The 26518-nt window shown below is 34.1% G+C and overlaps 1 protein-coding gene across 4 annotated transcripts in view; it reads left to right on the top strand.

Moving 5' to 3' along the window:
- The window catches only part of NLGN1 (neuroligin 1), a 761874-nt gene that overhangs the window by 237443 nt on the left and 497913 nt on the right, over positions 1-26518 (top strand). For all 4 annotated transcript variants that reach the window (XM_060099144.1, XM_060099143.1, XM_060099146.1 and 1 more), the window contains one exon: positions 4491-4643. In XM_060099144.1, coding sequence (XP_059955127.1) covers positions 4491-4643 — 153 coding nt within the window. The remainder of the gene's footprint in view (positions 1-4490; positions 4644-26518) is intronic.

A 26518-nucleotide genomic window follows, 5' to 3' on the forward strand; every position in this document is an offset into this window, starting at 1 on the left:
CCAAACACAATTGTATCAAATTTTAATAATAATCATAAGAGCTGCATATTTTTTGGCTTTTTCCATAGTTTCAAAAAGACTAATCTGAAGTGATTAAAACTGGGTCAAAGCAAAATCCTAGATTTCTACCAATTTATTTTGGGAATTTAAGAGATATTTAATTTTTTAAACTGTGCTGGGAATACCTTAATTTTTCAATATTCAAATGCAATTTTCTATCCTATATAGAGTTTTTTAAAAGTCGCTCTTGTAGACTTTTGTATATTTTTTAACTAAAAATTGTACTTTTGATCATAAGTCCAGTTTAACAAATGCAGATTCATCCAACACTTCTATATTCTCTTGCTGGTCCTGAATAGTAGCTGAGGTTCATCAAATGAGTAGGGGGCAAAAAAAATCTTGAAATATCTTTAAATGTATCAGGGAAAGATTTAACTGAGGCAATACCCCACAATTTTAAAACCGTTAAATGTTCCAAAACTCAAAATTATGGGCAATTAAAAACTTCATGAGTCCTTTAAGGAAAGAGAAACCAGTAAACATGTTTAAGGAGTTATGTGACTAATAATTATTCACTAGGGCTATTTTTTTGAATTTTATTTTATTTTTTTTATACAGCAAGTTCTTGTTAGTTATCCATTTTATACACATAGTGTATACATGTCAATCCCAATCTCCCAATTCATCCCACCACCACCACTCCCGCCCCACCACTTTCCCCCCTTGATGTACATATGTTTGTTCTCTACATGTGTGTCTCCATTTCTGCCCTGAAAACAGGTTCATCTGTACCAGTTTTCTAGGTTCCACATATATGTGTCAATACACGATATTCGTTTTTCTCTCTCTGACCCACCCCACCCTGCATGACAGTCTCCAGATCCACCACATCTCTACAAATGACCCAATCTCATTCCTTTCCATGGACGAGTAATATTCCATTGTATATATGTACCACATTTCCCCCATCCATTCATCTGTCGATGGGCATCTAGGTTGCCCCCATGACCTGGCCACTGTAAACAGTGCTGCAATGAACATTTGGCACATGAATTCACTAGGACTATTAAAGGGAATTATGACTTCAAACATTGGTTGTCAGGCAAAAATAAATCCACATTAACTGCTCTAGAGCTGTTGGCACTTGCTACACTGGTTTAAATTTTTGGTTTATCAGAAAGATAAAATAGTTACTAAAATTAAGAATCAAGATGTCTACTCAGATTCCAGTTTATTATTTTTTAACTTGAAAATCTTAAATACTTTCTTACCATAAAAATTTTAGAAGAAAAATAATCATCAGTTTAGTATTTCTCTTTTATCTTCCCACATTTTTCTGAGATTTAGATGCTTAGCAAAGCTTTAAAACATTGCAAATAACAGAAAATATAAACATTCTTTAGGAATATTTGTAGTTTTACTAAACCTGAACTAGTGTTTTAGTCTTTGGGTATTCTTTTGATTTTAGTAAGGTAAGTAGCAGCTAGTTTAGGCAAAGTCAGATATCTTAGGTAAAATCTACTTTATTTCTAAGGGAAAATATGAGACAAGGTTTAGAGGGACAACATGGCTCTAATAAATTCATTATAAGCTACTACCTCTAATATATTTCAACTAAGACATAGTGGCCACCCCAAATTTTATTATTAAAATGATGGCATTAGCAGATAGCATTCAATGGTAGGCTATCTGATATATCAGTTTCACTTATAGAGGTCTGGTTCTTTTTAAAATCAAAGTAAATAGAGATATAATTTAAACTATTTACATTTATTGTTATATTATTATGTTATTATATTTATCATATTTAAACAATTTACTATTATATTTACATCAAAAATGACCTGTAGACTATGAGGAAAAGTAAAGTCTAAGATAGAATTTATGATAAAACACTATCAAAAGTAAAGTCTAAGGTTGACCACTCTGATAAAACATTATAAAATAATTCTAATTTCTCTGTAATATAAATATGGCATTTTCCAAGATTTATTAGCAATATTGAGTTGTTATGTACAAAAATTGTACCTATTTTGGCAATTAATACACCATATACCATTAACTTAAGGGTTACTTCAAGCAAAAAGAAATACTGTTCAGAACACAGCATTAGAATTTTATAAAACTTTCTGGAAAAGAACTGCTGGACACACTAAGTTCTTAGGCAAAGTTGAAATCATTGAGAAGTTTGGGAAGACAAATTGGAAATTAGAATCAGCCCAAACAATCAGTAATCTTTCAAGTGTAATTTTCAAAGAAAAATAGAGATATACCACTCAAAATTGCTCCTAGCATCTATTATCGTATTTTCAGTGTTTCCTGACAAAGTCCACTTCATTCTGTTATTAGGTATAAAATATGGCAGGTCTTCCCAATGTGTGCCTGCATTGTTTTCCAGGTGAACAGAACGATTCTACCAAGATTTCATTACTGTTCACAGTTGGTGCTTTGTAATTCTATGTAATTTTAATTAAAGAAGAATTCTGAAACAGCCTCCCTCTGTGCTACCTCGAAGCATACAATTAGAAGAGCACAGAGTCTGCTGTGAATAGTCAGTTAATGGCTTCAGTTTAATAATTTATTATTGCTTTTTCAGTGCCAGCCATACTAGAAAAACACGCTAAAACTGTGTGCAGTGAACAGGCATTTAAGGAGGAGAGTTTGACAATTTCAGAAGAATTGTTTTCTTTCTGTAAGCCTAACATCTCCACAAGCCCCCAGATCTTACAAATGACTGAATATCATTTTCCCTCCCAACGATTTAAGGAGAAAATAAATTTAGTTTTTTTTTTCACTAAATGTAGCTGAGTCTGGTGAATGTCAAAGTATCCTCATCTCACCATTTAAAAAATAAGACATTCTTCTCAAGTACACCCTCACAGGGAGAGGGGGAGATTTTGATAAATTTATACACTGATATTAAATATTAAGTCAAACATAAAGTAGCCTTTTTTAAAAGTCCTAAATTCTGCAGTTAGCTATTTCCCCAACTTGAAAATCTGGACAAACAAGTTGAGCTACAATTCCTGATCTTAAAATGATTTTCATTGAAAGAAATCACTTTATTATTATAGTAGAAAAATTGAAGCATTTACACTAGTCATCTTTTTTACAAGAAATGTAAAGCAGCCTCTAAATTATCACCAGTTTTTTCAATGAGTTTATATCATGTTAGTCCATTCTGAAAGTTGAAACCTCAATTGTTATGATGTAGGAGATTTGTCTGATAAAAAATGTCAAAAGCAAAGGAACAAAGCCATACTTTTAAATGACACTTTTAATATTGTCATAAAAGAAAGATAATACACGATGTAATTTTGTTTCAATTGTGGGCAGAAGAGATCATCGACCATTATCTAATGGTAATGTTTTAGGTATGTTTATATTCATCATCATATAGATATATGTACACATATAATACTTCAATCTACATAATAGTTAAAATCATGTTCACCAATATACTGCTTAGCATTTTTATCTATAGAACTTAGTATCTTTTAATACCAATTATAATTATCCTGTGTTTCCCTTATATATTATTTCTAGACCCTTGTTGAAACTGCATAATCGGGGTAAAGTATCTTAGAAAAGCACATACATTTGATTAAAATTTAGAGCTGTAGAAATCACTTTAACATCACCCTAAACTTTGGCATTTTACGCTTGGATTTAGCTGTATTCTGTCTCATGTCTGTATGACAAAATCTTAGAGCCAAAGTGGGGCTAAGAAGAGTAGAATAGTTACAAAAAGAGGGTAAAAAATGTTAGTCTGTTTTCTTCTTCTGAAGGGTAAGGGTAATTGGAATGAGCAGATGACCTAGACTGAACTGAAAAATATCATTTAAATGAAAGTCCCCTAAATGTAACAAAGACAGAAATATAGATGTTTGGACTCTATTGCCTAAACATTCATCTGAGAGTACTTGAATAGTTAAATGAAACTTCTTGCAACTTCTATAGCACAGTGTTGTAATTATGTTCTCAAATTGGAGCATAAGTTATTCCCTGTAATTATGATGCATTCAATATATATCTTTACAGTAATTAAGAAATGGAAAAACAGTGTTTTATTCATAGTAGCAGTGATACCATTGTACTTAGTTTATGGTTCATAAATTCCATATGAAAGCTATAACATTTGTAAAATCAAGTTGTAAGAATCATTATCATTCTATTATTTCTTTTGATTCTACTGTCACATCAGGAATCAATAAAAAAAACACTCAAATTCACACCTACTTCCAATTTGTCCAAGTTTTGTAATTCAGTTTATAATATTTAACAAAATTTTAGGTAGAAAACAATGGATATCTATTGCTATTTTCTGCAATAGATCTTAATATAAGTTGCTTAAGAAACACTTTAACAAAGACAGCAATTTAAAGAACTATGTTAAAATCTTTCCCTCTTGTCCCTAAAATGGTAAATGTATTCTCTGTTTCATTATGCGTGTTGAGGATAAAAACAATTGCCAACCATTTGTTTTTCAGATATTCGGGACAGTGGGGGTCCCAAACCAGTGATGGTGTATATCCATGGTGGCTCATATATGGAAGGGACTGGAAATTTATATGATGGGAGTGTCTTGGCAAGTTATGGCAATGTGATCGTCATCACAGTCAACTATCGACTTGGGGTACTCGGTAAGAAATTTCTTTTTTTCCCCCCCATCAATCCATGAAATATGTGATAGTTTTGTTTTGCTTTGCTTCACTCATTGTTTTATGCTTGTTGATTTTGAAGCAACATTTTTGATATTTTCAATAAATTCTATAAATATTCATAAATTACTTGACAAAAGACAGCTAGGGTTGGTTTTAATATTTAATATAAAAGGTAATGAAATTATTCACATTGTTATGGAGTGCTCTTCTTAGCTTGGCTTTATAGAAATGTGAAAGGCAACAATGGCAGGGCCTTTCTTAAGAAGGATTAGTCCCTGGGCAGATTTTTCTCTCTTCTACTTTTCTTTTTTACAGTGCTATAAAATTGCCTGAGGTTTGACATGAATGTAGAAATAAGTTTTTATTCTCTTCAAGAATATGTGTATGGACTAGCTTTGGGGAATGATTGCCATTTCTGTATAGGTTTGTTTGTTTGTTTCTTAAATTTATCAAATATAATTAGAAATATTTTGTTTAAATGTATTTTGATTGAATTATTTGATTTGCAAAACATGCATTGATTTCATAAAGTGTCAAAGAGTTCAACTCAATAATGTATATACATGTAAAACAAAATCAAACTAGTGATCTTTCGTTTTGAAGAAAAGTATAGAACAATATTATTTAAAATAAATTTTTAAGTACTCTGATATAGGCATAAGCTTGCTATTCTACTTGTATAAGTTTTTTTTAATAATATTGTCACAATTTGGTGAGAAATATAACTATATCATTTAATAAGACACCTTTATCTGTGGTATTTTAGTTAAAGGTATTTGCTAAGAGTACAATTCATTACAAAAGTTTTTTTTTTAATCTTAATTGATCAAAGTCTTGTCCCTTATTATGCACTTAAAAGTTATCATTTGTGTTATTTGGGCACAAAAAGATACCTCACTCATTCTTTACTCTGAAATATTTTGAAAAAAATATTTGAATTATATTCTCCTTTATAATAATTGTTAATATAATTTATTTTAGCCATTGAGAATCAGTTTATTTTTCTCTTCAGTGTTAGTTTTTACTATTCTAATCCCTTCTATGTAATCATAATCTGTGTTTATACCAATCTCAAAATATAAAAAGGAATGATTTTTATCAATCAAGTTTATGTGTCTTGGGGAAGGAGATATGTTAACAAAGCAAAGTGAGTCCTTGATCTTTTTCTAGTTTTCTATTTTGAATTTGGAGTATGGTGGAATATATAATAGATACACTCTGTCAATGTAGATATAAAGTATTTCTGTACCATTGTTCAAGTAAGCATTAGTTTCCCCACCATGTCTAATCATGCATTGCTTCAGTTATTCTTATAATTTCATTGCACAGGGATGAATGACTTCCCACCAATGAAAACTCTCTATATTAGAATATATATAAAGAGATGTTAATAATAATCTTCTTAAATTAATCTTAAATATCATAGTGTTGTCATCTGTTTCTTAGACAAGATTTGAATGTGAGGATCTGCCCTATCTTTAATGCATATAACTTTAATCATGGTATTGTTTATAGCTTAGTTGTTTTTAGCAATTATTATTCTCATATTTTTGTGAATTTCTTAAATTGAAAATCCTGATGCAGTGACTAGTTTTCCAATTGAAAATTTCAAATTAGATGCCAAATTGTGGTAACAGTATTTTTAAGGAATTGAACATCCATAAAGTCATATACACTGATTTTATTTTTAAAAAGTCTTTTGGCCACCCCTTATGTTGCCTCACTCTGTTACTGGTTGTACTCACATACAGTAAGATACCATAAAATAAACTGTGTTATGTTGGTATAAGCTTTGCCCATTTTAAAAAATGTATTCAGAACTGATGAGGACCTGACTTTGATCCAATTTGAATCCTATATTCATGTTCATATCCTAACTTTAATTGCCATACTCTGAATAATTGGATTTCAGGACAAAAGATTAACCAGCTAAAAAATGAAGAACTTGGTTTGTATAATGGCAGTCAGTGTTGGTGCTGATGATGGAAGATTTTTCCAATGGTGAATATTTGTTCTGGCTCTACTGCAGTTTAGGATTTAACCTTTAGTTGGCTCCTTTGTTCCTCTTAAAGATGTCGTAAACTAATAATCACCACTAAGAATCAGCTGTCCTTTATAGACCTCCTCTCAACATAATAAAGTACAACACTTTGTTAGTGAAACATTCTTAGGTGAGTTTTGGGACATTAGTTAGGGAACATATGTATTCTGGTCACTTCCTAAAATATGTGTTGGGCCTTGTGAAAATGTATTTAAATGAATTAATTCATGAAGAATAAGTTATCATAACATTTGTTTCAGCACACTTTGCCTGTGTGGTATACCACAACCAGCTCAACAGCTGATCTGTCAGGAGAACTGCAACAATAAAGACTGTAGGGTTTTAGTTGTTGTTGTTAATACTTTGTCTAACAGTAACAAGGTAAGCCAAGGTTTCTTGGGTGTGGGATCCAAAAGTATTGCTGTTTAGTTGGCACTTGGAAGAGTTTTGTACTTTAAGTAGAAAATAAGATTTGATCCCATGTCAGAGGAAATCCTGAGCTGTGTTTCAATTTGGATGTTTTGGTGTTAAGGAAATGAATTTCAGGGTCCAATGTACAAATTGGCTAATCAAGAGACTTACTGTCAGCTGACTGCCAGGAAATATCAGGATGTCTGAAACAGATAATATAATTCATTTTGATTTGAATTTGCCATCCCAGAGGAAAAATATTACAAGTTTGTTTGTTTTAGCAACAACTAAAAAGGTGATAATGTTTCAGTAAAAAATTTCATACAGCTATCTAGAAGCCAAATTTCCAGTTTAAAGTATTTAATGTTAAAAACATATTTTGTTCATTACAAAGAAGAATTAGCACAGAAGAAAAAAATACCTCCTATGATAGCATTGTTTTGAAGAAGCTAGGAACAGGTTGGAGTTAGTTTCTCAACCAAGACACTTTTGTGGTTTCCTTTGAAGTGGTAACACAGACTATCAATATCATTGCATTGAAAATGCTATTGGTGGTAAGAAAAACTGCAATAAGTTTGGAAAAAAAAGCCTAGGGGATAATGGATTCTGCCTGCTAACCTCTCTTCCCCAGTTTCATTTTAGAGTTCTCCATAATCATATCTCATTCAGCCTCACACTTCTTTTAGTAAACATTTAGACTTTCTTTCACTTTTGGTTATATACATTCTTTGTACTCAGCCAGTTTTAACTCTTTGTCCTTGGTTATCTAATACATGTTATATAAAAGTCCTTTAAAATGTATTTAAAATAATTATTAATAGAGTTATTTTTTAATGTTCTGGTATATAGTTAAAATAAAAATTATTGTGTTGGAAACAGTGAGAAATGCTTTGATTAGGTGGTCTCAAGAGAGGAAAATAGTATTAAATATTTTTACTGTAAATAGGGTAAACATATGTACTTATGGACAAGCATTGAAAGAGAATATGAAATAAATTCTTCACTATTAAGATGAGGTATTATACAGTAAACGTATTTGAAAATAGAAACTATCCACATATATTTTCAAATATTAAAAATGAAAAAACACATTAACTAATTTAGTGTTAAAAGTGTGTTTCAGCCCCCTCTCAAAATTTAGAATAAATTTATGTTACTTTTTAGAGAAAAATTTTAAAAAAGTATCTTTGTGGAGATCTACCTTAGGCAAACATAAGATTTTTATCTGATGGAAATTTAATAAGATACTTTGATTTTGCTATGGATATTTTAGAGACAAATATGCATTCATAATTCAAGCACATGTGATTTATATTAGAAAAAATTCTCAAAGATTTCAGAACTACTGATATCTCTGGATATTTGGCAAATTTTTAGTAAAGGGTCTAATTAAATATTTTACTTAGTAATCTTATGTCTCTACTACCCATCTATGGAAAAAATAATAGAGTGCTAGTTTACTTACTAGTTACATTTGAAGAATTACATTTAGCTAACTTCATAATGCCATGTGAGGCTAAACCATTTAAAACAAGCTTTCATTAACGTTAGTGTGTATCAATTTTAATGAACAACTAAATTTATATTCATTCTATTAGAAATGGTTGTGAGACCTGTTAATTCTTATAAACTATAATGTCTATGCAATAATAATGCTTCAAGTATTATCAGACAAATGACAGAAATAAATATAACTTTGATGTGGTCAGTCATCAAATATATAACACTTGTTTGCAGAACTGTACATCTTTTATGCAGGATAAAAAGTAAGAACAATACAGTCCTTATCTTTAAAGAGTTTTCAATATAATTGAGGGGGAAAACAAGCACTCAATAGAGAATAATAATTGATATTGTACTTCATAATAATATATATTTATTATTGATTTGTATGTACATGGTCACTTGATATATAAAAAATATCAGAACAACAAAGAAAGAAAGGAAGCATAGAATATCACATGGGTCAATATGAATGCAGTGATCAAAATTCTTATTTGAATCTGAGCAGTCTAGCAGAAAGGAGATTTGGTAAAATCTAGGTAGTTAAGATTTAAAAAGAAAAGCATATTTATTTCTCAAGTGGCACAATGTTTTGTCATTATTTTTCTTTTTCTTGCATTGTTTTTATTTGTTTGGCTCTAAATCCTAAAGCAAAAAAACAACTCTAAATGTGACCTTATATTTGAGAGTAATATATAATCAATTATTAAATTTTATAAGATGATAATAACCCACTATCATCCAAATGTGTTCTTAGGAGGTGGGAGAGAGAATCAGTCTGTACTTGAAGAGTCAAAAATGTCTCATGAACTTGGTAGTATTTGAGCAAAACCATGAAGGATGGACTATCTCTGGGATTAACTAAAGAGGAGAGAGAAGGAAATTCGTTTTTATTTTTATTTATTCATACTCTTTCTACTTCAAAAAAGTGGATGTAATTTGTGACAAACACACACATATAAATAGGTCGCTAAAATAATATTGAATATGAATACCCATAATATAAAGAAAGAGGCAGAAACTTAGACTACGAATATATACTGGAATTGAACATAAATGTATATCCCAATTTCCTAGAAGCAAGGTAAAAAGGATAATGGATTGAATTTCATAATGGTTATTATCAGATAAAGGAAACATATATATCTATATTTTATAAAAAATACACAAAGTTTTTTTTTCAGACTATAGTACAGAGAAATTTATCATGAGTTGTTTTTAGTTGGAACACCAAGAAAAATATAGGAATCGTGTGATAGTCTTTATGTCATTAGAAGATGCAGAAATATTCTCAAGCATATGATTATGTATTAACCCTCTGTAAAAGCCAAAGACATAATAATAAATGACCATAACTTCTATAGTGTCATTTCAGCAAAGAGGTAACCAAATACAGTTCAAGTAAGAATTCACTTATAATAGGATAGAGCTAAAAAACAATTTAGAGCAATGACAGTTAACTGAGGCCATAGATTTCTTCTCTCAAATACCAGTTGTGTCAACTGAGTTTTAATAAGGGCTGGATGGTAATCAATTTTAAACTGAGTGCTAAAATGATCTCCTGGAGTAGAGATGTTGTTTGTCCTTTGGAAAAATAGAAACTTTAGATAGATAATGGTACAGTGCAAAGCAGAGTGTCCATTATTTTTATTCTACTTTTTCTCTCCAAAATGGTAGGTTGCAATAAAAGCAATTATTTAGTTATGCCCAAAACAGAGAAAACCTGAAAGTAAGCATGTTGGTTAGAGTGAGTGTTAGTTAAAAGAAGTTAGTTTAAAAAACAAAAAAAAATGTGTTTTAGGTACAGTCATGTAGTATCATTCATTAATTGATTAATTCAGCCATTCATTAATTCTATACAAATTGAGCATATTGTGAAAAACAAGATGGATGTGATCTCTGCTGTCCAGTAGATTACTAGCTATTGGGGAATATATAAAATAAATGAATCATTACAAAAATGATGTCCTTTACATAGATAATGATTTAGTGCAAAGTTGACTTTATAATTACCTAGAGAAACGGTAAGTGTAGTGAGAAGGCAGCTAATCTATTCTACACACTTGGAAAAGGTTTCCCAGGGGAGGTGACATTCAGGTTTCCCTTTCTTATACTTTACTGAAAAAGGCCTTTTTGAGACTCCCCGGGGCTTCGAGATTGTCGGTTCCATTGGTCACTTCTCCATTCTCATCTTATTTCATCTCTCCATAGCACAGGACACAGTTAAGCAGTCCCTTTTGGTCATGCTAGTTTCTTGGCATCACACCAGGGTTTCCTCCTGCCTCACGGTCTGCTCCTTCTCAGCCTCCTTTGCTAGCTCCTCCTCTCTTACCCTGATATCTACATGTCGAAGTGCCACTAAGCAGAAATTTTGGCTCCCTTTCTTCTCTCTCTACCATACCTCCCTAGGGGAATTTATGCATGGCTCTAAATGCCATCTGTAAATAAGTGACTTCCAAACTGTATCTTCAGGACTGACTATTCCTTGGAGCATCAGACTTATGTACTTCTGCCTACAAACATCTCTAATGACTAATGAATATCTCAAGCTTAATAGCTAAAATATGTTGATTTTCTCAGGTCTGCATATTTCATTGTCTTCCACATCTAGGTTATAATAATACTTGCAACAACAGTAATAACAGTCACAGGCACATTCATTGAGAACATATTCCAAAAGCTGTTTGGGCAGTTTGTATAGGTGACATTTTTTTTGGCTCCCCATTGGGGAGTCCAAGGATTACATTATTAAATTCCCACCGTAAGCTTATGAGGTAGGGTTGTTATTTTCCCGATTTTATAAACACAGAAACAAATACGTAGAGAGGTTAAGTAACTTATTCACAGTCATATGGTCAGTGTTAAGTGGTGGAGCCAGAATTCTAACCCAGACAGTGTTCTCTTGGGCACAGCACTGCATTGATGGCATTGGCACTGCCATCCATCTGGACGATCAAGCAACGCCTCTAAACATTTTTTCCGATTTGTCTTTCCTTTAGGCTGAACATACAATTCATCAGCTTCTCTTATTGAATTGTTCCAGCGTATACCCTGGGTCTGTCTCCTTTCCATTTTCCCCTCTGCCAAACGAAGCCAGTTCTCCTTGAACCTCTTACATTATTTATCTCTTTCACTTTTGCTCCCTACCTGTAATTCATTCCCCACACAGCAAAATCAAATTATCTTTTTAAACCATAAATTATACCAGCTCACTTTTCTGCTTATACCCTCCACTGGCTTCCTGACTGTTCACTGAGAATAAAATCCAAACTCCTTCCCTGCCCTGTCTCACAAAACCCTGCATGAATAGGTATCTGTATCTCTCAGTACCTGTACCTCTTGTACCTGTATCTCTTAGTTTGTCTGAAAATGCTCTTCCTCTCTATGCAAGCCATTTTTTATTCTTCATACACACCAAACTCATTCCCATTTTAGGGATTTCATACTTGCTCTTCCCTCTGCCCCAGATCTTTGTGGGGCCAGTTCCTTATTCTTCTGATTTGGTTTAAATGTCTTCTTCTCAGAGAGACTGTCCATGTTCATCCAATCTAAAAAGAGCCATCATGTTACAAGTCATCTACCTTTTAAAATCCTCTCTATTACATTGATCATACCCAATTACTTCCTATTTATATTTGGATGCTTTTTTTGTTTTATTATTGTCTAGCTCTCTAAAGCCTAAAGTAGTCCCTGGCACATGGTATTCGCTCAGAAAATATTTGTTAAATAAATTTAAAGTGGATCTGAAGAGTCACTAGGTGTTGATTTGATGTGGTCATGGAGTGAAGGAGGCCAGGTTTGAGGCAGAGAAAAAGTCTGGGTGAAAGCCAGGGGAAGAGAGCGGCTTGGCATGTTGAAAGAGATGAGCAAAGCCAGCTGGAATGCTTTGAGTAAGGGGTGAGTAGTGTCAAGTAAGGTTGAAAACAGGCAGCAGGCCACACAGCATCTCATTAAAGATTTAAGAATTCTAAGAACAATGAGAAACAATGATAGGGCATTGAGCAGATAAGTGAAATGATTAGATTTGCATTTTAAAAAGTGTGTTGAGTAGGCCTAGACCTTGATCAAAGTTGACATTCTGCTATGGATACAAAAAAATCAGGGCTTGTGCCTCATTAGGGTGAGATGCTTGGTAAAGTCAGTGAATGAGACAGATATTTCGCTCATAGAGGATCGAGGGATAAACTGGGCACTGCCTGACTCAGGTGAGTATGGGAATCTGTCTTTTATACAAAGAACAACACAGGGGTTTTGCTGCTTTTCCCTCCTTTTTTTGATAATGGAAAGAATCAAACCATCATTGTGGAGAGCTCTACTGAATTCCTGCTTTGAGGAGTATGAATCAATATGATCAGTATTATTCCAGAGACTGGCCAATATAAAAAACTGTAATAAATTACTGTATTATGATGTCTTCTTATTTGAGTTTCTGTGTTATTAATATGACCTCATTTAAGCTCTGGGTTGTCCTAAAAAAGAGACTTTTTTTTTTCAATTCTAAGACAAAGTTGGACGTCTGTGGTTTAAGATTTCATTAAGATCAGTGATTTTGAATAAGGCCCAGAACATAGAAGAAACATTTCCCTCATTTCTAGTCAAGGTGTTCTTCTGGGGCCAGAATTGAATAACAACTTTCAGGCACTCAAAAGGACTGCAACTCACCAATACATGAACAAAAATATATTTTGTTTCCTTTTCAGAGCAGAGGCCATCATCTTAATTCACTTACTCACTCATTAATTCCACAAACATTTAATATATGCCCACGATTGGTTCCTGGTAGCTGGGGGTCTGTGCTCACAATGTTGAAAAAAGATCAGACCCAGTCCTTCCTTTCTGAACCTCACAGTGAGTAAAAAGACTTCCATTAAACAAATAAACAAAACTATTAGCACAAATTTTGATAAGTTGTATTTCCAAAAAGAATAGACTGTTAAGAAAAAGAATATTTGTGGTGAAATGTAGACTGAGAACTTTAGGAAAGGTCTCTATGTACCTTTCATGCCAGCACAGTTGTAGTTTTTAGTTTTTGTTTTTCTCCATGCATTTACGCAGTTAAATATTAAAAAATAGATAAATATTTTGAAATAATTTTAAAAGATGTAAGATAATTAGAAGCAAAAAAGTCATTTAAACAAGCAGCTGGGGTAAAAATGCAAAAATCCAAACAAACAAGCAGACCACCCACAATCAACCAGGCAAAGTTCTCTATCAGAATTAAGTGAGCAAAATTGGTTTGTGAAATACAAATACACAGGGAAAGAATCCCAGGGGAGGACTAGCTCTTAGCTATTGGATCTATAATTTGAGAGCACAACAGTAATACTTTTCAGAGACAATTGAAGATGTCCTCCCTCACCTGCCTTATATCCCTGAGATGATCTATGCAAACTAGTAAGTTAGTCCCATTACTGATTTTTTAATTATTATTATTAAAAAGAGATATGGGTCTCTTCTTCATCCAGCATCAGTTTTTCCTCTTTGTTCCAAACAAACAATGAGGGCTTGGAACTTGCTTTTAAGTTTGGTTTGCTTTCAAATGATCCTTTCCTCCCTCTGATGAGTCCTTAATATCAGACCAAGGCAGGACTCCCCCAGCTTCCCATGACCTAGTGCCATAGTCCTTGATATCCCACACTCACTTTCACTACTTTGTCTTAAACACGTACTGCAATTTCATCTGCCAGGACATCTCATGAGGTCTTTCTCTTTTGCTTTCTAAAGTCTTTCCTTGAACTACTTCATAAACATTCAAATTTTGCTCCTTTTCCTTTGTCTCCCTATTTTTAATTGGCAGAGTTTAAAATTTTTTTAATTACTTATATTTGCTTCCTTCCTTCTATTTCTATTGCTACTAACTGTTCACCTTGGGTTAACAGGCCTTCTAGCTGACCTTCCAGCCTCTAGACTCAAATGTGTGTGTCATTTCATTCCACACCACAAGGAGGCAAAATACCTTAAAAATACAAGAGAGTATCAGTTTGGTTGTTTTCGTTGTTGTTGTTTGTTCTGTTTTGTTTTGTTTTATATTCCTCTGGTCTACATCTCTAAATGGTTTTCATCAATCCTGGGTTCCATTCCAGATTTTTCCTGTCATTCCAGATCTGCTAAAGTATGTTGCTCTTCATCTTAGCAAACTGTATCTTCTATTCATTTCTGGAAAGTTCCTTCCACACAATCCAGAATGACTTCTTCACAGCCTACCTGGATCATTTCCAACCACTTATTTGCCACTTTTTGCCCCGTCTCCAAGACTCAGCTATCACCCTACCTTCTGCAAAACTAACCCAGGCCAGATTGATCTATCTCTTCTTTCTGCTTCTATAACCTTCACTTTAGCATGCAGAATGCATCTATTAACTGCTTAATACAGTAGCTGCCTTGCAACCCAAACTAGAAATAAACACTGTATGTTATCTGGTTTTCCAGTTTCCTTAAGATGAGTAGAGTACTCTGCATATATAATTCAAAGGCCATTAATAAACATGCAAATTAATTCACTGTGTCCTCTTCTCAGGATATACATGTCTTAGGACACAGAGCAGGTGGAAATAGTGGTTGCTGGTGGAGGATGTGGATAGTAAAGAGTACTAACCATGTCCATACACAGGCCTCATGCCTAGTCCCACGTAAATGAGGTTAGATCTTGTTAATGGTAGCAATACTTTGCCCCCAGTAGCAGTGGCAAGAAAAGCCCCTGGATCCTCTGGAGAGACACCCTGTGTACTGGAACGGTAACGCAAGAAAGCTGTAATTTATTTTAAACTGATTAGTGATTTCTGCATTTACCATGCATTTAATATTTACAGTATTCTGTTTCCTGCTTAGCACGGGGTAAGAGAAATAGATAAACTTAAAAACAGTGTTAAGGGCTTCCCTGGTGCGCAGTGGTTGAGAGTCGCCTGCCGATGCAGGGGACACGGGTTCGTGCCCCGGTCCGGGAAGATCCCACATGCTGCAGAGCGGCTGGGCCCGTGAGCCATGGCCGCTGAGCCTGCGCGTCCGGAGCCTGTGCTCCGCAATGGGAGAGGCCACAACAGTGAGAGACCCGCGTACCGCAAAACAAACAAACAAACAAACAAAGAAACAGTGTTAAAACACCACTTTTTGAGTTAAAATATATACAATGTGGCAGAAAGGATAACTATTGACTTTATACGTGTAATGGGCTATGAAATCTATAAATGTTTTGAACTCAGCTTAGGGTTTCTCTTTTGTAAAGACAAAGAGAAACAAAAGGAAAAATATTTTGTAATTTCTTTAACTTTGCCTTTTGATACTTTACCTATCTTGAATAACATTACAGGTGCTCAACTATTGCCATGAACAGACAGCGGTTGAGGTGAGAGATCTTAAACTGACTGTTGATTACCCACATCCCAACCCATTTTTTTCTGATAGTGCAGTTAGGACCATAGGTTTAAATATTATTCTTCGAAAAATTTTCCATATGTGAGACAAGTTATATTTCATAACTGATTTATATATCAATAAAGCCACCATTTAGAAACCTTTCTAAAGAGCTGAGACATATCCCTGAGATGAGACAGATCCAAGAGAAATATTAATTTCTGTTCTGGTATGTGCTAGCTTCCCGTATTTGAGCTTTGAAAAACAGCACCTTTTCTAGAAAAGTCAGTTCTCATAGAGAATATATAACATACTCAAATAGAAATAAGTTTTAAAAAGGATTTTTGTGTTAGTATCATCATAATTAGGAACAGTTTTTCTGACAGAAAATATGTAACTATTCTTAATGTTATTTAATTGTGCTAGAGTTGTTTTTTTTTTCATTTTGTATGAAAATAAGCTTTAACAAATATTCATTATTCCTTTTTAACATAAGTGAAAACATTGCTCCAATACATAGTGTTTTCCCTTGAAACATATCATAACGTTATCTGTTTAAACTCATAAGAAATTTGTTTTTCAGAGTGTATGTTTGACCCTTCTGTTTTAGAGCCAATATGTAATATTTACCAGAGCAGATTGTTTTTAGTCTACAGTTTATATTTGGGTTAATTTTCTAGAAGAACATGTTTAGAGGGACCACAACAAGCCTATATAACTGTTCCCTAATTACAAGCAACTCTGCATTGAAATGAGTAGTATCCACGTACTTCCTTAGGAATACTTCACCATAAGTTATATAATCTTGATATTTAGAAAGGTTATTAACTACATATTAAATAAACACCTATTTTTACCCTTCCATTTTCTAGAAAGTATTTGTGGCAGCTTATCAGAGTATATATAATAAAATTATGGTTATATATAAATAATGAATCGGGTTTATAGAAAATAGAAGAAATGGAAAAGGGGAAAAATCATAGTCTCAAAACATTTTCAGAGTTGATGATTTGGGCTCTGAGCTGGGACTCTACCAAGTTTCATTTATGTTTAACTGTGAAACATGACAATTCTTCAGAGAAATCAAAGATATTCCAGGCATTGAGTTTTTCAAAAAAAGCTCCTCGTGTGTTATTTCATGTTCAAAGGACAATTATACAAATAGAATTCTATGATGAAAATGCTTAAAAATAAACAGCCAAAACCCTGTAATTTAAGCTTAATTATGCACCATTTTTCTTTATTTTTTTTTATTTTTATTTTTTTGCGGTATGCGGGCCTCTCACTGTTGTGGCCTCTCCCGCTGCGGAGCACAGGCTCCGGACGCACAGGCTCAGCGGCCATGGCTCATGGGCCCAGCTTCTCTGCGGCATGTGGGATCTTCCCAGACTGGGGCACGAACCCGTGTTCCCTACATCGGCAGGTGGACTCTCAACCACTGCGCCACCAGGGAAGCCCCTATACACCATATTTTGATGTGCTCTATTTACCTACAATCATCTACCCCATAGGGTACCTATTCTCTACCTGTTGCTAGAGTCCAGCAAAAGGAATCTTTCCGATAAAGAGCAGGTGGGGGCAGGAGATGTGGAAAATAAAGCATGTAGAGGGATAGATTTTTAAGCTATGCACACATTCTGTAAGTAAATTTTCTAATTGGATATTTGTTTTGTATGAGAAAACTACTAATTATCTTATTTTGCTGATCCATTATTATTATAGGCAAACTGAATCAGAGGGTTTGGATTAAAAAAAAAACAAAAGCCTCGCTGTGGCTGGCCCAGTTCATCTGCTATTTTTAAGAGGAAAGGATAATACACTTAGTTTTTTTTTTAAATGGTATCATATGATCAAGAACCCAAATTTGTTTCTGTCTATTATTCTCTTAAAAAGATCAACTTGCTATATTATCTTTTTTTTTCTTTTTTCAGTCCTCGTTGCTCTATTCTTCACATAGAAGTAAAAAATTTGCTCTTTTTCTGAAGTAGAATTAAAACTGGGTAACTACAATTTAATGTCATGTCAGTTAACTGTACATGATTTCTATATGACTCAGTAGATGTCAATGAAAATTCTTGGTTGTATTAAACTGAGTAAACCCTAATTAAAAATATCTTCACAGTATTTTAAAGTTGTATATATACATGTACTTTTTCAGGTTAAAAAAATGATCTGTTAGTCTAGTTTTGAATCTTGCAAAAGTTATGGAGCTATTCTCCTAAATGTTCCTTTTGTAAAACTCCCTATCTAGCACTTACTGCTTCTAACCCAGCTGCCCAATAGAATTATAATGCAATTGATATATGTAATTTTAAATTTTAGAGTAGCCACATTAAAGGAAAGTACAAAGAAACAAATAAAATTAATTAAAAAAATTTATTTCATTCAACTGAATATTTTATTCAACCAAAATATAATCATTTCTAGATTGAATCAACACGAAATTCTTAATGGACATTATGTATTTTCTCTGTTTTGCAATGAGGTGTATATTTTAAACTTACAGAATGTCTCAATTCATATGCTTATTTCCAACAGATAAAGTAAAATGTAGTCCTACCAAAATAATACAGTTGAGTTTAACAGAAAACAGTATTTGACACTGCTTTGTTTTAAAATTAAACAAAAATTTTAAATGTAGTTCTGTAACACAAAGCACATTTTAAGTGCTCAATAGTTGCATGTGGATAGTGGCTACCATACTGGGCACCATTTATTCTAGACCAGGTTTCCCCAACCCCGGGTCGCAGACCAGTAGTGGTCCTCAGCCTGTTAGGAACCAGGCAGCAGAGCAGGAGGTGAGCAGTGGGCGAGTGAGGGAAGCTTCATCTGCCACTCCCCATCGCTCCCCATCGCTGGCATTACTGCCTGAACTATCCTGCCTCCCCACAAAACCAGTCCCTGGTGCCAAAAATGTTGGGGGCCGCTGCTCTAGACTGTTGTTTCTTAACTTTTTTTAAATTATACTCACCTGTTAGGATACATTTTTGAAGTAAGAACCCTCAGTTCATGGATATATTTGTAAATTATATACATATATTATGGTACTAATATATTATCTATATTATAAAAATACATAGAAGACAGAAGTTTTAAAGATGAAATGTCATTTTAAAACAATGGTTATTTTATCTTACTCATTTTTTTTTAACATCCTTGTTGGAGTATAATTGCTTTACAATGGTACATTAGTTTCTGCTTTATAACAAAGTGAATCAGCTATACATATACATATACATATATCCTTATATCTCCTTCCTCTTGCATCTCCCTCCCTATTCCACCCCTCTAGGTGGTCACAAAGCACTGAGCTGATCTCCCTGTGCAATGTGGCTGCTTCCCACTAGCTATCTATTTTACATTTGGTAGTGTATATATGTCCATGCCACTCTCTCACTTCATCCCAGCTTACCCTCACCTCACACCAGTCAGACTGGCCATCAAAAAATCTACAAAAAATAAATGCTGGAGAGGGTGTGGAGAGAAGGGAACCCTCTTGCACTGTTGGTGGGAATGTAAATTATACAGCCACTATGGAGAACAGTATGGAGGTTCCTTAAAAAACTAAAAATAGAACTATCTTACTCATTTTTAAGCACATTTAAATCCATGTGCTTAAAAAGCATTGCTATGTTTAAGATATTAGTTTCATGTTTTGTCACCCAGATATTCAGAAGACTGTTTCTAAGATCAATCTAATGTTTAGTTTTAATGGAAGTTAGGGTTGAAACAGATGATTCACAAAGACACCAAAGTACATTTAAGGAGCAGTTCATTACTAGTCATAGTATATTTAAATCCATATAATGTCTGGATAATTCTGAAGGCTGAATTCTTGTTAGATAGGATTAGACTGTCATGGTTTCTGCCTTGGAATGTAGTTGGCTACAAGCTCACTCTTAACAGAAAAATAAAAGTGCCATTTTATGTCTTATTGGTACTTGTAGCACCTTCAGTCTGTGGGTTTATTGCAGGAATACTTTGAAGCCACTTGCCCCCCGTGAGTGCTAGTTTTGTTAAAATTAGATAACATAAACAATACATCTACCTAACTGGGCTCATGTAATGTGCAGTATGCCTTAGAACAATGAAATTAACAAGGACATAAAAGGCTGCTAGGCAATGTCCTCACTGCCCTCAGGAGTCGTCATGCACTGTATATGACATGTGTATGTGACATGTGCACATAAATGGTGTGTTTGATTTACATACCCAAGGAAGGCTTCAGTGTCATTTTGTATATTAGAAAAGTTAGATTTCTTTTTTTCTTTATGGTAGATACATATAAATATATGTTTTGCTATTTTCTTCTTCCACTCTTTTGAATCACATCGTGACTCCCTTGGGCAAGAACTTACCATTATGAAGACTACTGATCTAAGTTTAAATGTTCCTTATCATAAGGAGTATGATTCAGTGACATTATGTACAGATATTATGGTTTGAGGATTTTTCTCTTATTGATCATTGGTAGTAGTTTCAATATATCTAATATAAGTAACTAGAAATATCTTTCATTGTCTAACATTGAACACCATGATCTCAGATTGTCTTGTCTTGATCTTCTTAAAGCAGACTAGAAATTTTATATGGGCTCTTTCAGCTTTGTGAGTATATAAAAACTCCATCCAACAATCTCACAGTCTAAAGTGGGCCCAAAAATCCACTTAATCCTCCCCAAACTGTTCCCAGGAGAAGAGCACAGAAAACTGCCAGCCAATGAACAAATCAAGAGTGGAGGAATTAAGATATCTATTTTAAAAATATTCCTCATTTCATTCACTTCATAAGAATTCAAATTAGGCTTTATTACATTTCAGATTATGATACTCTGCTAAAAGGGATTGAGAAAGCTTTTTAGCAAAAAAAAAAAAAAAAAAAACTTTTTCAAAGGATGTTTTAAAATGTTGGAAGTATGATTTTCATTTATTTTTCACTTATTTGCAAATGCCATTATGATAATGAGCACTTACAAAGAACCTTTTTCATATTTCATGGTGGGAAAAAACATAAGCATATGTCATTTTTCAAAACTTTCAACTTGATTGTGTTTTGTATATCCTTTGCTTGGCTTGCTATATTTGTAGTGGCTAATATCAGTAAAATGTATTCTATTATTTAATATTTTCCTTTCTTTCCTATTTCCCCCAAATATAAGGCCTTTTATTAGTCAAAAAATAATTGGTGTTTACACTCTGCTCTTCAAACTCAAGAACTTTCCAGCCAAATTTGTTGGATGCTCATCTCCATGTAACATGATCTTTGCCTACATGGTGCTTGATATGCTCTTTTCCACTAATGAGAAGTAGATCTAAGAGGATTAGATCAAAGGAATGATAAAATTGAAATCACCATATGCTTCCTTTTGATTATTCAAATTATCAAATTATTTGATTGGTCCTATTATTTCGGATTCTAAAATACTTGAGGTTTCCCAGGTGAAATATTACTCATCTTCTACTCTAAGATATTTTCTCTCAGATAGCTAAGAAGGAGCCTAATCCTAAATTGTGATTTTGGTTCATGTTGTAGAGTAAATTACAGTGTATTTTGAGTCAAGGCTCTGATGGAAATAGGCAAGGTTAAGCCACCTCACTGAAAATGGACACTCACCTCCTACGTTTCTTATGTAGTTGCACCCATGAGACATACTTATTCAAGAAGCTGACAAATTTATGCAATTTAATTCCAGAGTGTTTTTTATAACAAAGAGTGCATTGACTATTCACTGTGTGTGTGTATGTTTAAATAGGAGGATGTTTCTCTATTAGTCAGAATAGGCTAAGTTTTGCTGCAGCAATAAAAAGAAAAATATCCGTGGCTTAATATGACAAACTATTTTTTTCTTGCTCACTCAAATTCTTTTGGAGATACAGGAAACTCTCTTGATCATCTGTCCTCTGTGTGACATTTCTATAACTCACATTGTCTTGATCTTGATCTGCGTCTCTGCCATCGCAATACATGGCCTCCTTGTTTCCCAAGGCAGAGGAAGATCACAGAATTTCACATAGCCTTTCATTGCCTCAGTTCAAAGTAACTGATGGAGTTGGCCACAACTAGTGATATGCCTACAACTAACTGCAAGAGGGCCTGTACACATAGGGAAGCAATAGAACGTGTTATTACTATTTCAGCCATGATGCTTTAGTCATTTAAGGCAATACTTAAACATTGTGTATCTGATTTCTCAGAGATTCATTCTAAGGTTCTGTCTGAATACTTTTCCTTAAAAAGCCAGTTTGCAGTGTTTTGAAAATAAGGGCTTCAAGTGAAGATATTGATAATGATTCATTCATTTGAAAAACAATAATTAAATGGTTAAGTTATCCCAAGCTAGATATTGGGGATACAAAGGGGAGTGAAACATAATCTTTCCGCTCTTAAGAAGCTTACTGATTTGTGAAAAAGGTACTTGAACTTATACATTTTGAATTCTCTCACTTATTCAACAAGTATTTATTTATCACCAGTTAGGTGCCAGGTCCTATAATAGGGATCAGGACAAAGTTTCTGGTTCATAGTGATTATATTCTACATGAGGGTAAGGAGAGTATATAGGAAATCTAAAAAAACCAAAAATTTTATATCAGAGAGTAGTAAGTACTGCAAGGAAAAGTAAAACATTATGATGCTCAGAGATGAAGCTGAAAAATGTACTTTAGATTAGGTGATCAGAAAAGACTGCCCAAGGTTGGGGCCCTTCCTGCTGAGACCTGAGGAGCCATCCATTCCAAGATGGACGGACACAGCATTATGGGGAAAGACCAGGAAGGACCAAGTTTCTTAAATTGTGATTAGTTAGACTAGAGAAAACAGAACAGTGGCGCTAGAGCACAACATATCAGGAGTAGTATGATAGGGATTGAATTTGGAGAGGGAAGCAAAATGTAGATTACACAGGGTCTGTATAATGAGATGAGCATTCTAGTGAAGCAATGTAAATAAGCTTATGCTATTTAGGGGCACCAAATTGGACCTATTATCTTACAGCAGGGCAGGGATCAATGAGAAAAACTGCTTGGGGAGAAAGGGTGCCTGAGCTGGATTTTAAAGAATGAATATGAATCAGCTGGCCCAGAACAGTTGCGGGTCAGCCCATGCAGGGAATGTTAAGCTGTACATTATTATTAGAGCTGAAAAAGAGAGGAAGGGAATTGTAAATATATAGCTGACTGTGCCGAGAATTTGGAGGCATGGACAGCAAAGCGACAGCACCTTAAGCCATCTTATTTTTGTGGGCCCCACAAAAATATCAGACAAAATTGTACCATTTCTCACATTAACATTTTGCTTATCTAAAGAAAACAAACTTAAAGGACGTTTTATAGTTTTCATAATCATGAGTTTGCTAAAATCATTCCTATGATTGAAGCTTCTTCCTTATATGTATATATAATGGCATGATTTGTGTTGCTGTCATGTTATGTAGACACTTACTTAAACACATTAATTTTGACATTGCAGATTTCTTTCTGTAGTGTGAATTCTGTCATGTTTTTCAGGACCTAAACTATTTTAAAGGCCCTTCAAAAGCTTAGGAGATTTAAAAACCTAGGCTGAGGGTATATGGCCAGAAATAGGGATCCCTTTCTATGTGATAAAGACAGGTGATTCCAGGTAGGAGAGTCCTTCAACATTCATCCAACTAATATTCACAGACTGCTCTACCACGCTAGATGCTGTTTTAGGTACTGGGGACACAGCAAACAAGAGGAAAAATTCTCTTCCCTGTGTCTCATGTTCAAATGAGAAGAGAAAGGCAATAAACAAAATGAATAAGTAAAATACAGAGTATGTTATGATAGTGATAGATACTGAGGAGAAAAACACATCATAGAAGGTAGATGGGAAATTTGCAAAAGGAGTAGTGAATTTTAATAGGGTGGCCAGAGAAGGCTTTGAATAAAGACCTGACTGAGAGTCTATACCAATAGATATCTGGAGAAAAGGGTTTTAAGTAGAGGGAAAAGCTAAAAGCAAAGGAACTGAGCTGAGAGAGGGGCTATGTGTATTCAAGGAACAGCAACTCAGCCTACAGATAAGTCAGATAAGCCCTGGGGACTCTGCAGATGATGTAGAGTTGCCTTTGGAGGGAATGTGGCTTCTTTCTTTTTCTTTCCCTGAGTAATATGGAAAGGCTTTGAATGGTTTTGAGCAGTAATACCATGACCTGAATTACTCTTTAACTGTGATCTTTTGGCTTCTGTGTCGAGAGTAGGTTGGAGGTGAGCAAGAGTGTATGAAGGGCGATTAGGTGGGAGACTACCATGATTATCTAGGCAAAATATGATGGTAGCTCAGACCAAAGTGCTAAGTGTAAAGGTGGTTAGAAGTGGCTGGATTCTGAGTGTTTTGAAGATAGAGCTGATAGGATTTGAAGGATGGACTTACAAAGTCAAGAATGGTTCTAAAGTTTTTGTCCTTAAGCACTGCAAGAGGGAGCTTCCATATCCTGAGAAGAAGATGGCGGGAGGAAAAACTTTGCAGTGGTGAGGCAGGAGCTCAGGTCTGGATATCGAATTGGAAATGCCTATTAGTTTTTTGGTTTTTTTTTTTGCGGTACGCAGGCCTCTCAGTGCTGTGGCCTCTCCCGTTGCGGAGCACAGGCTCTGGACGCACAGGCTCAGCGGCCATGGCTCATGGGCCCAGCCACTCCGCGGCATGTGGGATCTTCCCGGACTAGGGCACAAACCCGTGTCCCCTGCATCGGCAGGTGGACTCTCAACCACTGCGCCACCAGGAAAGCCCCCCCATTAGGTATTAAAGTGGAGGTTTCTACTTGGCAATTGGATATGCAAGTCTGGAGTTTAGGGGAGAGGTCCAGCAAGAAAGAAAAACGGGAAAAATTAGTGTTTTTTCATAATCCAAATAGTCATGACTTTCAGGGTTTGGATTCTTTTGTAGGGTTTACCTGATTTGTTTTCTCAAATCTGTTTCATTCAGATTTTTATGTTTTTCTTCTGCCCTCTTGTATTCTAACAATTAACATGCAGCCCATCTTATTTAATACTTGGCCTTGAGCATAGTCGTATATCTAACGGTTTTAAAAATCATCTGTGATGTTTTCTTCTTATCTACAGCAAATAGGTAATTGATCCCAAGGTGCCCTGCTGATTGGCCATAATATTATTTTCAAGATGAGTTTTAGCAGGTTATAGAATAACTGGAGTTGGGGTATGTACATATATTTATTATATATGTGAATGTGTATATATATATAATATGTATGTATGTATGTATATGAATATATATATTCAATCAGTTTATCAATATGTTTCCATGTGTTTAGGCTATGTTTTTATTTTTACTTGGACTTATCTGAACATGTTAAAGAGATACCTATTTAATATAGTAAGCTATGCATACAGCCCAACCTGTCCCATCAAGATTTATAATTCTCTAATTTCACAGGTCAGTTAATAGGATTTCCATTCAGCTCCCAGGCTGTCATAACTTATAACATTCAAGTGTATGTTTTGGTATGGTTTTAGCCAAGGGAAGTCATGTAGCCAGTGAAGCAGAGAGAGGAAAGAAGATTGCCATACTTGAATCTGTACCATCAAAATGACAAAATGGGTCTATCTATAATAAACAATAAGTTAGTTCTTGATATGCCTACAGCATCAACTGTAATGCACAACAGGCAAGTTATTTATGAAATGAGCCTCTTGAAAATATATAGCTCTTATAATATGAATCCCATTTCTATGTTCCTTCCAACAAAATAGTGTGGCATTATCCATCTATTTAGAACACATGGTTGCTTTATTATTTTTTTTAAAATATGATGACACCATACAGCTAGGGAATATCGAAGAAATTCAATCATGTAACGAATGGAACCCAGCTATTTTAAAAAAATGTGTTGTGATATTTAGCTTTTTTTAAATTTAGGAAAAAATAAAATATAATTTTCTAGAACACAAAGCAGGCTGTGCTAGTGTTAGGCACGTATTGTTTACAAAAAGGGGAGAGGCTTCTCAATAAAAGATCTGTTTAGTTTGCAACTGATAGTCAATAAAATTTTCTTTCTGGAGTGATCATTTAAATTTGCAAGAGTAAAACTTGGGCCCAAATGTTTTCGTTGGAAACATAATTAATTGTCAATAATCTAAGTCAGTGGGTTATTCATTTTAATAAGATGTAGTATATATTGAACAATATACATGTTATTATTATATGCAATTAATATAGATAATAATATAGTCAATATTGCATGTACACACACACACATTCTTTTATCTATGTCTTCTCTATTTCCAAGATGATTTAAAACAGCATTTGGCTACCACAGATACATAAAAAATTTTTAATATTGAATTACAGTCATGAGTCACAATCCAAGAATACTAGATGTTTCCTTCCGGGAAGAAAAAAAGAAGTGGTCATCTGTCTTTCTCACCTTGAAAATGAGAAACTTAGAATTGGAGAATGAATATAGCTCCATAGACTAAAAGAAGTTAGAAAAATAATAGATTTACATATCACTTTGACATTTATGACTTGTTTTCACAGTTCTTTTCTCATTTGATCCTCATAAGATCTC

The sequence above is a fragment of the Mesoplodon densirostris genome, chromosome 5, assembly GCF_025265405.1.
Source record: "Mesoplodon densirostris isolate mMesDen1 chromosome 5, mMesDen1 primary haplotype, whole genome shotgun sequence".
In the NCBI taxonomy this organism is placed as follows: Eukaryota; Metazoa; Chordata; class Mammalia; order Artiodactyla; family Ziphiidae; genus Mesoplodon; species Mesoplodon densirostris.